The sequence below is a fragment of the Harpia harpyja genome, chromosome 1, assembly GCF_026419915.1.
Source record: "Harpia harpyja isolate bHarHar1 chromosome 1, bHarHar1 primary haplotype, whole genome shotgun sequence".
Lineage (NCBI taxonomy): Eukaryota > Metazoa > Chordata > Aves > Accipitriformes > Accipitridae > Harpia > Harpia harpyja.
This window is the reverse complement of record NC_068940.1, coordinates 9,087,960-9,105,132: the sequence shown is the minus strand read 5'-3', so window position 1 is coordinate 9,105,132 and position 17,173 is coordinate 9,087,960. Positions and strand designations below refer to the sequence as shown.

The 17,173-nt window shown below is 38.4% G+C and overlaps 1 protein-coding gene across 2 annotated transcripts in view; it reads right to left on the bottom strand.

Annotated features, from left to right (window-relative positions):
* The window catches only part of CAP2 (cyclase associated actin cytoskeleton regulatory protein 2), a 68,176-nt gene that overhangs the window by 27,391 nt on the left and 23,612 nt on the right, over positions 1-17,173 (bottom strand). For both annotated transcript variants that reach the window (XM_052813300.1, XM_052813205.1), the window contains one exon: positions 7,797-7,874. In XM_052813300.1, coding sequence (XP_052669260.1) covers positions 7,797-7,874 — 78 coding nt within the window. The remainder of the gene's footprint in view (positions 1-7,796; positions 7,875-17,173) is intronic.

The window sequence follows — 17,173 nt, the reverse complement described above, 5'->3', positions numbered from 1 at the left end:
AAGACTTTAAAATTTAATTTAGTCCATTTTTTGTATATATATCGTTTAAGAAAGGCCTGTCTTTTTTGTTGTAGCTGTGTATCAATAATCTGAATGGAATCAGTGTTCAGATTAGTCTGAGGAATAACCTCTTTCTTTAAGTATATAGAAAATATATTTTTTTTCCAGAGGTGAATCTAAGCTAGTTGGTAACTTTGAGCCTCCCAATGCTGCACCCAGATTCCTCAAATGCTTACTTTTTTTTTCCTTTTCATTATTACTTCCATGATGAAATACTACCAGGTTTTGTTGGCAGCTGTCAAACTGTTCTTTTAGCACTGCCTATCTCCACCTCTCCTTGCAGAAAGTGTTTCAAATTCGGTACCACAATTTTGCTCTTAAAATTGCAGTATAACCTACTGCACCTTAGTCCAATGCTTTCTCTGCAAGCATTTTCTGATTAGCAGTAGAGACCATCAGTGAGATCCTTCTCTATCATCACTACATTCATGTCCCTCTAGTATTCTGGTATTTTCAGGGTTCAAAGATCTCCTCCTAACTAACTACAGAGAGACATTAATTTATTCTTGTCTCGTTTTCTTAGACTGTAAATCTTCAAATAGTGGTGTAACAAGTGTTTGGTTGGTTTGTCAATAGTACAGGTTTTGCCACTTCAACTCACTGCTGTGCAACAGCAGGACTATGACACAGAGACAAATCTGCAGAAATGTCTGGTCAGCTTCATCAGCACAGAAGCTTAAACACATTTGTGTGCTTCCAAAGTGACTTAATTGGTATTTGGCTTTTATTCCTCTTAGATAGCACTTAAATTCTCAATCTAACAGCCAATATTAGCTGTAGCAATTTCGTGCTTTGTGGGGAAAAAAACAGGGAAGACCAAATCGTAACCCCACATGACAAATTACTAATTTAGTGATTTATGGGTTTATTTTGAAATGTAAACTCTGAGCGAGGGCAAATGGAGAGGAACGTGAAAGACAAATAGCTTCTAACTAGTGGGGAAATCCAGGGCCTGATACAAACTGCATGTGTCAGTTTACAGCAGTGCGGAATCACACCCAATGCTTTTGGCCAGGACTCTGGCTGGTTTTTAAATGGACTCTACATATTGTTTTCCTGTCCACTACAGCTCTCCATGGGCAGTATATTCAACGAGGAAGGGTCCTTCTGCTTTAGGTACACAGGCAACTCCCCACACCTAATCAATAAGAACAATTATACTAATGAACTGTTTTCAACCTTTTGATTTACTACTCCTCAATCTTTGCTGCTGTGATCATAGTCCATGTCAGTGGGGCCCAGGGCATTCCGGGTAGCAAAGTCCTGTCAGAAAATGGTGATCTGTTGAGCCACAATTGCTTTGTTCACAACATCTGAGATCTGACGAGTCTTTGCTAAAGCCAGTTTGGTTTCACGTGTCCCAGGACAGGGATGTTACATGGTGCAAGCTTCCAGCCTTGGACATTCATGTGGTTCACCTGAGATCTCCCCAGAGACAAACTGTAAGACTGCCAGGTTCAGTAAGCAGTCCTGGAGTCTGCATGACTATCAGAATTCAAAAATCATTGGTTGTGGTCTGTTTTAGACCAAAGTAAAATTAGTAAAAATTGAAATAACCCATGAACTGAAAAGCCCTGCTTTTCAGTCAGCTGTATCCCCAGGGCTTTCCCTTTTAGAAGATCATGCGCAGTCCAGAAATCCTGGAAAACAATTGTGTTGCACAGAGAAAGGAGTGTACTGGTTTGGATTTGTGTTTAGCAGAAATAAAGAATATGATACTTCATGGGAAAGGGAATGTCCCATCAGCAAAGCTCAGTGAGATCTCACTGGTGCAGTATGAATATGAACATTGCTACAGTGATTGAAAACTAGCCTGGTGATTTTAGGACATTATTTTAGGAGACAGCAGAATTCCTGTAAGAGTCTGTAGAAACCCCAGAATTGCTTAGCAGATATGTCAGATGAGGAGCTAGACAAGATACAGAGTATCATCTTTGATAATGTCTTCCTTTTGGGGTGATGCTGTTCTTAGTCCAAGTATAGACATACTGGAGCAAACAAGTGCAAGGAGCCTTTGCTTACTGGAGCCTGGTTCCTGCACAGAATGTGAACTGCTGGAGAGTCTGTGCCTGGTGGTGTTGATGTGAGCCAGTCTAGAAGTGTGCTATAACATGCATCTCTGGCTCTATTTCTCTTCCGCACAGGCTGGGAGATGTAGCACGGATCATGGCCCTTCTGTACTCCCTGGATCCTTAAGTGTCTCTGGGCAGAAGCTTCTTACAGCTGAGTGCACCACCCCTGGGGCAGAACTGAATCTCAAATGCATCCATCTTTTCATTGCTATTGACCTGGGAGTTGTGGCAAACACAAGTGAGGAAAGAGAAATGGTACAAGGATACCTACTGAAGTTAACTACAAGAAAGACACCGAGGTGTTGGAGCACATCCAAAGAAGAGCAATGAAGCTGGTGAAGGGTCTAGAGAACAAGTCTTATGAGGAGCGGCTGAGGAAGCTGGGGTTGTTTAGCCTGAAGAAAAGGAGGCTGAGGGGAGACCTTATCGCTCTCTACAACTACCTGAAAGGAGGTTGTAGTGAGGTGGGTGCTGGTCTCTTCTGTCAGGTGGCTGGAGATAGGACGAGAGGAAATGGCCTCAAGTTGCGGCAGGGGAGGTTTAGATTGGATATTAGGAAAAATTTCTTCACCAAAAGGGTTGTCAAGCATTGGAACAGGCGGCCAAATGGTTGAGTCACCATCCCTGGAGGTATTTAAAAGACGTGTAGATGTGGTGCTGAGGGACATGGTTTAGTGGTGCACTTAGCAGTGTTAGGTTAATGGTTGGACTTGATCTTAAAGGTCTTTTCCACCTAAATGATTCTATGATTCTATGATCAGAAAATATAATAAGCTTGAGGCTGGTTAAATGTAGTCGAGCGCCTTTGAGAAAAAATTATGAGATAAGAGGTGTTGGGGCTATCTGGAGACTGGTAATATGTTTACAATGAAGCAATAATCAAGGATTAAAGTAGACCTGAAACTGAGTAAGAGTTTGCAACAATATAAAAAAATGAGTCTGTAAACACTGTAAGGCAGCAGGCTAGCGACTGAAAACTGTCAGTTTGTCCATCACTGTGACCTCATGTCGCATGCAGTTGTAGTCTTGCTGATAATAGAAATATGTCAACAGTTTGGCAAGATTTCAGAAAACAGGAGGGGGGAAGGGGTTCCCTCTGGACCTCAGGACTCTCAGGCTCTGTCCATGTCACTCTTGGCACCTTCTGTAAGTTTGGGACCTGAGGACCTTAAAAGGACTGAACCAAATTCTTCCTTAAGCTATTTCTAGATACAGAGGTGCAGGTTTGCAGCAGTCAACCGAGTAGAATGGCAGCAAAACTTGGCTCAAACTCTTTTGCATAAGTAAGTAATAAATTAATGAGGTGAGGAGTATCCTGCTCTTCCTATTTTTGGAAAACAGTAAGGGTGATCCCAGTAAGTATGAGGAAAAGTAGTGGGAAATGGAATGACATAAGCAAGTCAAGGTAATTAGAAAACAAATCCTGCTAGGATGCAGAATAAGAACTCCCAGGAGTCCTGTTATTGAAGTACTTTAAAAATAGAAGAGAGAAAAAATTGAGCAATCCTATACTGAGAGAGAGTAGGGAACTGTAAAATTCCATCTTTGATTTCTACATAAAAATTCTGAGAATGAGTCCTTTATTCAAGGAAATTGCCACAACTATTCTGTTCCTACAATAGATTTTTTGCTTGACTATAGAAAATTAAAAACCTCAAGATTTGTTCTCGTGGTTCTAAGTCTAACTTCAAATACAGTTTCTTGGGTTTCAGGGTTTTTTTCCCCTTTTCTAGGAAAAAAAGGGAAAGCCCTCCTTTACCTCTTACTTTCTTCTACCCCTCTCCTCACACCTGTGTGTAGAATCTGGATATTTAAGCTAGGTATTTAATTGGAATGTTTGTCTGCACAATGTTAGTAATTAAATCCATGTGCTCTGGCAGTCATATGAACTCAGCATTTTTTTTTAATGAGAAATTACGTAATCATTTATAGTCTGAACTGCATCTGTCATTTAAATCTGTTTGTAGTACTTCTTACCATGACTATGCTCATTCTGCATATGTTTATATTGATTCACATGAAAACTTATCTCATTAACTAGTTCCCAGGATGGGAACAATGGATTATTCGTGCCCTCAAAGCAACTCTTAAAGTTGTTTGAGCTCTTAAAGTGAAATGAAACAACTCATAAAGAGAAGACAGTATATAAGCTACTATTCACAAAGAATTCAGTGCAGTGACTTTGAGCAGTGATCTCGTATGTTAGTATTCATGATCATAAATTAAAAAGAATTTGTTAAACCGATAAAACTTGCTCAGGAACACTAATAACTTTAAAAATTATTACACGATAAAATAATAATGTTTTAATCAGAATTGTATTTGGCTTAGACTATGGGAAATAGACAATTCAGATCCAAACTATTTCATAATGGTTTGTGAAGGTTTATGTTAAAATATATCTTCTGAATTGCCCAAGCAACACGTAAACATATGGTCTCAAAATACCTTTTTAAACAACTAAACAACTTCTCCCAGAATATAGCAATATTCTAATTTATTTTCCCTTCTCTATCTTCTCTTTACTATCTCATATATAGTAAACAATTTATAATAGACATTTTTTTGCTTTAATGTTTGAAGTTTTGCGTCAGAAAATAATTTCTAATAAGTGGATGAACCGAAGAATCCCATCTTGCTGAATGAGCCTGTATCCAGCAGCCATTAGCTGGGACATACACAAACAGGAATATCAACCAGTGGTTTCGTCATGTGATCTCTTCCACTGCACATACAAATATAGAACATGACCATAAAAAGTAACAGAACATGCTCTCTGCAAAGTAATTTATTGCAGTTGATACTAGATTGGTACGCTAGCTGGAATTACCTTCTCGGCTCCTACTATTTTCACATATACAGATAATAAAGGCTGTGCACTGCAACAGATTCAAAATGAAAAAATATCAACATTATTAACATGAAGCAAAACTCTGCAAAAGCAGCTTCTGCAAGCTTAACTGTTTGAAAATGTTTGCTAGTGACTCATAGCAGGAGTTAAACAGCTAAATGAATACTAGAGCTTCAACATTTTCACAGAGGGGAAAAAATACTGCTTTTTGTATGATATACATTTCTCTCTTTGCTGAGCACAAAAAAATCTAAGGATTAATATACATATAGGAGCTTTCTTTTTGTTTGAATTCCTTATTCATTAGTTTGTAAGCTGCAAGAGCTGAGCTAATTTATTTTTCCAGGGCATTTTCCCCTCCCTCTTTTTTTTTTAAAGGCACCATGTATGACAGCCCAACATGACAGGAACTCAGTAAATCCCCTCAGTCTCCACACCGCTGTCTCTGAATGTCTACAAAGCTACTATGCCATAATTGCAACTCGCTGGCTCATTCACAGCTTTACATTATAAAGCAAACAGTCTAGACAGCTGAATGACAGAATTACTCTCTTTTCTCTTGCATTTATAGATATGCTGTCATCTTCATTTGCTTTTCTCTACTCTGTGCATTCTGATACACTAATGATTAGCTTTCCTGTTTGGATTCCACACTGACTCCATGGCTCTAGGCTATAAATACAACCAGAGCCCAGATGACATCACATCAATAAGGTCCAGGGGAACGGGGGGGGAGGACCCCTGCTTCTTTCCTTCTCCTGGGTTAGCTGGTGATAACCAGCTTTTTCAAAATGGTTAAGCAATGTGGCTTTACAATACGATTTTTTTTCCTCACTAAGGTGGAGATACTAAAAGCCTAGTGTCTGGAACATTTACACTCTGCAATGGAAAATACTGTTCAAGTTGCACAAGTTCAATTATTTTCAGGTCTGTCTATAGTATAGCTGAATGTATCTGTGCAAAAAATATGTGCAAAAAAGAGAAAAAGAACGAACAAGAACATGTGTTTGGATGCCTGTAAAAAATGTGTACCTAACAGTCTTTATGTTAAAAAAGCTTAAGTAACTGGACTGGGTTTGTTCTCACTGAGAAAGGAACTTTAGTCTGTAGTATTCCTGGTATTTTAACTTCAGAATGGTGTGTACACACGTATTATGTGGCATTTCCTTGGTGCTAAAAGATAGTTAAATGATGAAAGTATACCTTCTTGACTTCAACAAGTTGCAGAAATCTATGCAAGCCTGATAACATGCAACTAAGACATACGGATACATGTGGCCAGCTCTGGTGATATTCATAGCAAGGTTTTTATTATTTGTTGCTTTTCTTAATCCTTCTGTAACTGTCATTCTGGATTGCTGGAGAATCTCTTATTACATCTGTTCTTTTTTTTTTTCTGCTTGTTTTGTTGCCATTTTTTAAATTAAAGTTTCTAAACTTCATGGTTGAAAAAATCTCAAAGCCTTGACTTGAGGTCAGAAAGTTGTAAGGCTAAAAGTGGGGAGAAGCCATTGCCATTCTCACCTGAAAAGCAGAGAACATCATACCGATAGCACATCAGCACAGGAGGCCAAAGAGTGAGCCATAGATTTTACTCTTACCAGACCTGGGACAATACCAACACTTCAGAACGTTGCATTACATTATGGGTCACTGGAAACTGTTCATTGGGGAATATTTTACCTATAAGCATGAAGAGTTTGTGGGCCACTGGGTGCGATTGTATTCACAGCCAACATAAATGACAGCTTGAGGCTTGTACCAATGGGAATTCTGCCTGTTCTCTGTGAGTCATGACCCATTTTTACTCTCTGAGATCAGGGACAGCTGGAAAAACAACTGATCCCTTCTTGCTTGGAACTCTATAAATCTAAAGTCTCGCCTGGAATATCTGTGCTTTTTTTTTTAACTTGAGTACCCTTGCCATTAAAACATACTGATTAGAAAAACTTCTAATTTGTGTCTTTAAGAACAATAGTGCCAGCAACATTTCAGTAATTTATACCAGCAGCAGAGAGTTCTGATTTGAAAATATGTAGTTTAATGAACTATGGAGCAGGGAGCTAGTGGAAAAAGACAGAACTGAAGGCCATGGAGACAATGCGCAAGTGAAGTCTTCATTCTCTGCACACTCCAAGAAGGAAGGTTCAAGGGTGGTCCCAGAAAAGGGCTACATGATTGCTGTTCCCAGGAATGATACAGTGCTATTGGCCAAAACTTTGTGCCCTCCAGAAAGTACAAATGAGATTTCATAACAACTCCGCAGCTTCCCTGAGCTTTCTACTTGTGAGGGGAGGATTTAAATAGCTGCCAATAAAATAAGTATATAAATCAACTTGATATAAATTTTTTTTTTCATTTTCTTGACAAAATGCTTTGCCTTCCTTCCAGAATTGGCCTAACCTGGACCTCAGCTTGTAGAATATTGAGTCTAGGGGCCAGTATTGATTTTTTCTCTCAATAGCTTATCCCCTGACTTCAAAGTCTGTCATATAGCATCCCTGTGCGGCTAACAAAAAGCCATTCTATTCCATGGCATTTCCAGCTTTCCAGAGAAACACTGATCCCTCTTACAGCCATAAGTGGAAACCTCCTTTGGTTTCTTCAATGATCTTATATGTATTGGTACAGAAAAGGTTCTTAACTCTGGACCATGGCTGATTATTACAGCACCATGCTAGTAACACTGAAAGCAAGGCTCTAAGTGCACTGTATAAATAAACTAGAAGCAAATGCAGGGAATGATATTAAACATATGGGAACACAGCCTTTTTAATACACTGCCTCTTGAAACTCTAGGTCACTTTTCTTACCTCTTGAGGCTCTTGACACTGGGATGCTAACACCAGGAAAGATCTTTGCGCTTGGAAAGCAGCACGTACCATCTCTGCCTGTAACAAAAGGAGGAATATAAATTAAACCTTAGCCTGTAACCTCCAATACCTCTTCTTGGCAGCTCAAAGTCAAGTGTGACAGCTCAAATCTTTCTTGCTGCTTCTCATCTAAATCACAGCAACACTGACTGGAAGAAATGTATTACAGTACTGGCTTAGCTATAAATTTTTTTGAAATCTAAGGTTAAGTTCCCCATCCTCTTCAGATAGGAAATAAAACGAGTTGATATGCAGTCTTTTGGTTATCATTTATAAGATTAGTCACAGGAGGACTTAATTTTAACACTTCAGAGAATGTCTAGGCATTTTAATGGTGATGTTTATACTCGAGCGCATGATAACAACTTATTACTGCTGAGAATGGCAACCTGCAAACTTTCTGTTGAACTGTAACGTAGGCTGTAGCGATGTTTAAGAAGAGTTGAGCTTGGCATATTTGCTGAGGGCCTATGCTGTAATTCATTCCTTGTCTGTCCTCTGTAAGCAGACCCTAAGATTGATGGCTATGAGAGGTGGTGGCTGAAGATTTCTGGGCAATTTTACCCAACAGAACTCTAGAATTTGGGTTAAAGCTGCATCTGACAGCATGTTTACATGCTAACAGTGTGGATGGGAGGTAAATCTCTACACTTCCCAGTGTTCCCTACTGTTCAAATTTCTGGTCTTTTTTGGTTTTTTTTGAACACTGCACATTTTCTTTTCATTATGAATTATGTACATTGATCAGAATCTACTTGCTATTCCAGTATCGCCTATACCTCATTCAAGTGGATGAGTAGTGACTAGGAGAAAGCATTATTGGTATAGAAAAGAACTATTCATAACTAGTGTATACTGCTAAATAAAAACCAAACCAAACCAAATGCTATTAAGTTAATCTAATATGAATAGGTACATTTATAATCACTTTGTGAAAGGGTGGGGAAGCTCATGCTGTTTTTCCTTGGGGTTTCTTCAATCTAAAAAGAAAACAAGGGAATTTTATATACAGGCCTATGTGGATGCAACTTAAAATACATAAAAGTCAGGAAATTTGAAGTTGTAGCAAAGTAAACCAGCCAAATTGTGTTTATTCATCTTAAAATGTGATGGCATGAATAAAACATAATCTGTTAGGATGAAAATCACTGCAAGGAAGATGGTAAAAAAGGCCCAACTTGGAGAGTATTTGGGGAGAAGGGGATATTATGGTCTGACAGGCTGAGATTGGAAGCGGGTAATCATCTCTATAAATAGATAAAGAAATAAATAATAAGGGAAATTGTATGAGCATAGGAGACTTAGATTTTCCAGACATAGACATAAATACCATCAATAATAGCAAGGTTTAGATATTCTTAGACATTTCAGAAGACTGACTTTTTGGTACAGAAATTCATAAAACAACAAAGTGTGTGCTATTTTAAGCTTAGGTTTTTAGTGTGAGGAGGATCTTGCAGAACAGCTGACCAAAAACTAATGTTCTAGAAGGAAGTGATTATGAACGGATTCGGTTCTTCTTAAATCGCAAGATGGACAAAAATAAATCTACAGCTAAGGCTTGGTATTTTAGAATGGCAAACTTTTAGAAAATAGAAAAATAAGTGAATGAAGATGACTGGCCTGAGGAACTTAATGATTTGAATGCAGGAAAGGATGGATTTACATTAAGAATGGAAATAATCTGTGCGTGCTGGGCAGGACGGAGAAATTGCAGGAAAGGGCTAGAGTCTCTGAATGAATAAATAACTAAAGCAAGCACTAAGAATAGGTACAAAACCCCCAAAGAGTGAGAAGAGGCCTTGATTATCAAGGAGAACTTTTTTTCAGGCATTATAAAATATAGAAGCAAAGGAATGATGGATAAAGGCCTTGTTGAACTGTACCTTGCACAGAAAAGTAAAACAAAGCCATATTTTTTTTTAGATATGGGAACAATAAAGAAATAAAGTGATGAAGTGAGGCCATGGCAGTGACCTGAAGGGTAATTCAGGCATGCCTACATTATTCTTGATGTATAGCTTACCCATTGTTGAATAAATGCTTTTCCCCAATTTCAAGGAAGTTGATGTACATGAAGATATTGAAAGGATAGCTAAGAAGAATGATGATAAATCAACGGGAATTACATCATTTGAAAGGGAAGTCAAATATATGTAGCTTAGCGTGACAAAATCATTGGGTCCATATTATTTTCGTTCTAGAGTACTGAAGACACTGGCAGATGGAAGCACAAGTAGAAAAGATTTTAAATATATATCATTTGGAGATAGTACCAGATGACAGAGGTACGCAATGACGGATTGGGCAAATATGCCCAAGAAGTGGGGGAAAAAGTATGTCAAGTGATTTCATGGCTGTTAGTTTGACTTCAGCACCGTGCATATTTAGAACAGATTTGAAACGAGTGATTAAAAACACATATGAAAATTAAAAATGGGAGAAATTACAGTAGGATTATCTGTGGTTAAAATAATTACTTTTGGGTATTGGTTAGAGTTTTCAGTTTCTTAAACAAGGATAATGTGTCAGATCTAATATATTTAGATATTATATACAATGCATATTGCAGGTTCCCATAGGAAACTCATACTTCAAGTGGAAATCATGCAAAGTAGTATAAAAACTCTTCAGTTGGATAAGAAGTTGGATAAACAGAGACAACAGTAGGGTATATTACAGGTGGTGTTATTTGAGAGGAGGAAAGTTGGTAGTTGTGTTTCTCAGGGATTAGTTTTAGGAATCATCGATATGTTTATTAGTGTTGTAAGAGCAAGAATTAGGTGTGCACTCATAAAATTTGCGGGCAACACAAAGTTAGGAGGTTTTAATATTGTTGAGAAGGACTCACTCATGACTTGAAAAGAGTAAGACAACTTTGTTGGCACAGGTAATATGAATAGAGGAAATTTAGTAGTCCTCTCCCCCGCCCCTTTAAAACAATGCATAATTTTTGGTGTAAACATGGAACTGATTAATTGGAAATGCTGAAGACTGGAAAATGCAAGTATAAAAGCCAGGAAGGTGGTTTTGTGAAAAGAGCTTATGCAGTTCTACAATGGATGTGGCAAAATACTTTTAGTAGAGCTACAGAAGTGTTAGTACCATTGGAGAGGACCTCCTCTGGAATTCCACGTAAAGCACTACTCGTATGCGTTAAATAAAGATGAGCTTAAATGAGAATTGATGCAGAGAAAACCTATTTGGATGCTTAGAGCAACAAATATTTGTCATACAAAGATAAACTTTAAAAGTTTCACTTGTTTTGCTTAGCAACACAGCGCCTGAGGAATATGATTCTTTCTCATATGGAATGTAAATAACAGAGAAGTAAGAAAACGGCAGTGGCAGCACATGATCACAGGTTTGTAAACCAGGTCATGAGTAATCATAGTCTCAAATTTAGAAGATTTCCAACTATCCAAAAAGTGAAGTTCAGAAGGGATCTTCCAAATTCCTACCAAAAACCAGCATTATTTTAAGATAGAGCTTTAAATGCCGATCAAACAGATCATAAAACATGAGCAAAGTGCTCTTAGGTACAGAAAATTAAGATTGATCTGTGAGTTCTTGAACATATACTGAGCTGGTAGCATCAATGAGGTTTGAAAAACGTGTCTCTCTGGCACTTTGTTTACATTGCATTAAATCCATGCTTTTGGGTTCCCACTGGTCACTCATGGAGGCTGAGGAGGACTTTCTTCTCCACTCAGAATACAAAGTAACAACTGGTTTCTTGTCTGATCTTCTACCTCTTTCTGGAATTTGGTCAGAGCTGGAGACAGACTGTTGGATGATGTACACTGATGTTCCTAAAAGACTGACATACCTTGAGTATGCCTCATACATGTGTCTTGCTCATCTGACCGATGATAAAACTATTGTTGAATGTGGAATCAGGATGTACTTCTCCTCCAGACATGTATTACTCTTTTATGTTTATTATTCCTCCTCCTCCACTGCATAGTGTGGCCAAGGCCCCTTTCTCAAAATGTCTGGGAGCTGTCTTTAAGAAATCTTCTGCTATTGAGGGCACCCAAGCCATTGGTAACCTCTGGTGCATTAAAAGTGTGGCTTTTTGCATTTTATTATTATCCTAAATTTATTATAGGACATTGGAAACATTCAGTGGTCAGTCAACTAGACATTGATTGCAAGGCTTGTGCTGTTTGCCCAAAATTTATCCAGCCCCAAAAGCTTTTAGTTGTGTAGGGATCAGAGCACTCACATCTCTCACCTTTGAATTTACATCTTAATCAAAGGATCATGCTAACACAGTTTTTGCATTTTACAAGCAGAATTTTATAAGACTTCTGCCACAGTTACTTCCTTCTTTCTCCAACAGCATCAAAAATGGCTTTCTGAGTTTTACTATTTCCGAGCATGCAGTACTTCCTTCCATGCATCCCATCAAAGTAATAGAAGAGCTTCTTCTCATTAAGAATGCATTAGTTCAGTCTGTCACCATTCCAACTCTTTCTTGTAGTCTTTGAAATGTGACACTTCATTGCTACCTCCTTCTATTTAGCAGGCAGGCTGTGTAACTAAGCAGACAGCACTATTTTTTATAGGGAGATGACTCTTTCGTTAGACGCCCATATCCAGTGAAGACTAATGAGTGAAAATGTGCAGGGGGAGGATTTTTCTCAACAACTTGTGCAGCTCACTCAAAAGATTGCCACAGAACAAATCAGCTGAAACTCTTTCGGTTATAATGAATGATAGTAATGAAGCCTGAGTGTCAAAAATGCATGGGAATCATGAGTAAATTTATCAGAGTAGACTAGAACACAAATTTGCACACATCTATCTGCACATAGAAATGGGCATATTTTGGAGCAACAGATAACTGACATCTAAAAACTTTGGGTAATCCTTTTGGCATTCTTGGGATTATGCATGGACACAGCAATCATCAGAAAGATTCCTCAGCTGAAGTGAATATTTTGAAGGACGCAAGTTCCTCAAAGCATTTCCTACTTTGCTTTTAGCAGTTTGTTCTAGAGGCTGGAGGAGACCGCTGTGACTGTGGACCTGAATGCCAGGACCGTGTGGCATTCCATTCACCACCTCAGTTTCTCTATCAGTGAAGTGTGGAATAAGGTGTCTTAATCCTTTACCTCAGGTGTATTTGATAGCTGACTTAGCTGATTGATACAGTCGGAAGAGCCAAAGTCTGACCTGTATGCAATGTCAACCCAATTCCATGCCTGTTGAAACCTGTGGCTGACTACAGTGAGTGACCTCTCTGTCACCATCGCAGTAACAGCATAGATAGGCCTCTTTACAGTTAAGCCTGCAGAAGTTAATGGAGGAATCATACATATTTAGAAATCATCTTTTTAATAGCAACTGGTTTAACATTCTCTGTCACAATACAATGCCAACTGTTGATATTTCCCAGAAGCCACTGCTTGAAAAATTGCCAGAGGCTCTGGGAGAGAATTCTAATGGTGACAATGCTTCTGACCTGTTAGAAGTAAAGCGAGTATGGGTTCCACCCAAACTTGCATGTTTCAGACTGAGTAGACATAGATGCACTGAACCTGAAGCTTAAACTACCAGTTTGCTTTAGCAAAGTTCAGTTCTCCAGAGCAGATGTGATTTTAGGATCTATCTCTTTCTAATTTTAAATATTGTATTCAATCTAAGTTGCCCATCACTCTGGTATCCAAGCACTAATAAATATAAATATTATTTATGTGACAACAGTTTGGCAAACTACAAGAAGAAACAGGCACATGCATTCAGATCTCAAGTTACAAGTAAATTCAGTCTTTGAAAAAAACCAATAAAACTAAACAGAAGTAAGAGAAACAAACAAAGGATTTCCTAATAAAATTTAGTCAAGAAAATTACCCTATTGACCTGATAATATTAAATTTGTCAAATGTTATTATACTTAATAACGTATTTCCTCAGAGTCATAGCACTGCAAAGCATAATGTAAATATCAGAATCCACTGGACTTCTGTTGTTAGAGAATAATACACATCTGCATATATATACATGCAAACATTAACAGTGATAATTTGCAAATCTAAATACAGATCTATGTATATTTTGGATTTCTAAAATATACCTAATGACTTCATTCTGAAACAAAAAAGTAAAGAGGACATGAAGGAAAAGAATTGGGATTTAGTGGCCCAGAGTTCTAATTGTAGTTTCTGCAGAAATAATTTTGGGTCCTTTGGGTTTAGCAAAAGACACAATGACTGACAGCAAATGACAACTATAGATGGAGCTTCACTGTTACGAGCAAAGACCCCAGTCTGTCTCTAAAGGGACAGTACTGCCAAAGGAAGAGAAACAGTTTGTCTTTCACATTCTGCTTTCAAGAGCCTCTTCAAAGTGAAGGGGTGAAGTGGCTGGTGGCTTGAAGGGAGAAGCAAGAAATGGAAAAAGAATGGAGTTTAGATTAAGTATGGGGCTGCCATAGAAACTATCCAGGCCAGCTGAAGAGACAGTATTTATTTTGTACAGCTAATTGGCTGATAGAGATTTTTTTTAAACTGGGCCAAATGCTGAAGAGTCAGTGGCAGTTCTCCAAACAGAGCACTTTTTATACTGGAAAAGGAAAGAAATAAAAAACTGTCACCTTTCTCTTAGTGGTCCATGCAGAAAACAGGGTTGAAATTCTAGTCAAAATTCAAGTCAATGGGAGATTTGCCATTGATTTTGATGGAGCCAGACACCACCCCAGATATTTTCTTTTCTATTTTCAGACAGATGCATTTGACTACCACCAATCAGCTGTCCTCTATTAGTGGTGGGTTTTTTTAGTGGGGTTTTTTTCGTGTTTTTCAGCCTACATGGCTATGTCTATATTAGGGAATTTTTGCTAAAATTTCTCAGCATTGCTACTGCCTGTCCAGTACCAATCTAAAGTTATATCAGTGCTGGACTCCCTAGCTGTTTATATCTGCCAGTGTATTAAACACTGTGTCATGTAACTGTGCACAGTGCTAGCCAATATTGCTTATTTGTTGTTTCAGAGTAGCATCTGTGTCTAGGTTCATTAAGTTTACCTTTTAGTAAGCTTGACTGTGACTTAAACCACTCAGAGGTCTTAGCTCTGGTGGAGCTCAAACCATATTGGTCTTAAAGATCTTTCAGCGCTAATGACATAAGATGGATAGAATTGTTTGGGGTAAATCCTTGCTGCCATTTTATTTCTCCGATTGATACATGAACTATACAGATGTACTGGAGTAAAGGTGTATTTAAAGCCACAACAGTTGCTTTTACATTAATTACAAAATTATTGCCTTGGATAAAGAATATACAGGCTCTGCATCTTTTGCACCAAGAAAATTTGCTCCAGTGTTCCAGAATTTCCTCTAAGCTCTCCTAGTTTTGAGTAACATGAATTGTTCTGATTGATCTCAAGGGATGGTTAACTTTAAAACCTAATGAATACTATTTAAAGGTCAGCTTTGTTAAATAATTAATTATTAATCTTGGTAGCAGAAGCGGTCAGTTATTTTGTTTGTCACTTTTTCAAACAGATATAAATATTTGGCTGCAGGGCCATTGCCACTGATTACTGCCAAGTGAAGCAGTAGGAGATCATATTCTCCCAAAACATCTCTAATAACCTCTACCCACCAGAGAAGAAGAGCAAGCCCAGACCAAAGCTCTTGACTAGCTGATGCTCTCCTAAAGCTCAGGCTGCTTTTGTGTCTTCCAGATTCACAAATTCTTCATGAATTTCTTTTACAACAGCCAAAAATCTGCAACTCACTTGACTTCTGTTCATTTCAACTTTTACTTGGAATTTCCAAAACCAGATGTAGTATATTGATAGTTAGGGATTCCAGAAGATTCAGCATAGAAAAACGCTAAGAATTGTGTGCAAAAATAAATAATCCATACATTACTGAAGATGTGGTCTATTTACAGACTAAAGGGTTTTTTTGTTTTCAATACCTTTCTTTTCCGAACAGTTTTGAAAATGTTCAAGAATTCAAGTTTGCCATTTACATTGCAAACTGCTGACTTCTGCAGAGTCAGTCACCTGCTGGAGATTTCAAAGCCATCTCATTGCACAGCATACAGTCATGGGTCTACATTTAAAGGCCTCCACATCAGTAGAAGTTAAAGATGCTATTGGCACATTGCAACACCCGATATTCCAGTCCCTGGTGCTTATCTATAGACTGGACATCCCCAAAATTGACTGTCAGCTGAGCGGAATTTGTGCTGTCATGTTCTGCCTTTATGATATGTAATTAGTGATAATCATGGACACAAACAGCTGATAAAACCAGCCAAACATTTTAAGAACAAACATAAAAATATGAGAACAAATGGCTTCTCTACAGTGCAGAGGATACATCACTAAAATCTATACTAGGCCACCGCTGTTGGTTGGAGCTTCTAATAACCAAAGACTGCCATAGTCATAGTATATTTTATGAGCTGTAGAGTATGAGTAACAGCAAATAGTGATCATAGGTTGGTTTTGACCTGCCTCCAATTTGTCCCCAGGACTCTTGAGGTGAAAGGCTAACACTGTAAAAGAATGACAACTCAGAAAAGTATGCAGTTTTCCAGGGGGGATTAATTTAACTAATGACATTACGGGAATATCCGTTGTATCACATGCCAAAGGTTATGCCATAACAAAGTTGTAATTTTTTGGGAATCAGTATTAGGGAGAGTAGATAGAAACCACCCCAACCTGCACAGGCATTTATGGAAGTTAGCCACAATCTTCCTGAGAGCTCTTATAGCTCTTCATCCTGACTAGCCTGCAAAAGCGAGCAGGTTTCTCAAAGAGAGATGGGAAAGGAAAACCAGCCCACTTCAGGATTTCATTAAGAAACAGAAACTGTGGTACATTAAAGTTTCACAGACTTCCAAAGCTTCTAGCTTCTACTATTTCTTGGAGCTACATTGTGTATCTCTGAAAGCGTGCATTAGTTCCTTAAATAAATAGGAACCACATACAATGTACTGAATAGATGAAGTCCAAACTTTGGCGATTGTCAAGATTAACCATTTTTTAAATTCAGGTTCCTTTTTTTCCCCATGGATGTCTGAGTTCGGAATTCTTTGGAGGGTGCAGTTGCCTGTGTCGAGGAATTATTTGTCGAGAGATCTAATTTCCCTGAGGAGAGGCAAACCTACATTTCCTACATGGAACAGACGCTGTAAACCAGCACATCAGACAACCACAGAGATCTCAGGGACCTGCAGGTCTCATTGTCATCTGTACAAACACGCTTTTGCCTGCACTGGCTGCAGGCACTCCGGTTATTTCTCTGATGGGCTGTTTTTCCCCTGAGGTCTGCTGCTAAGCAGTCCCACTC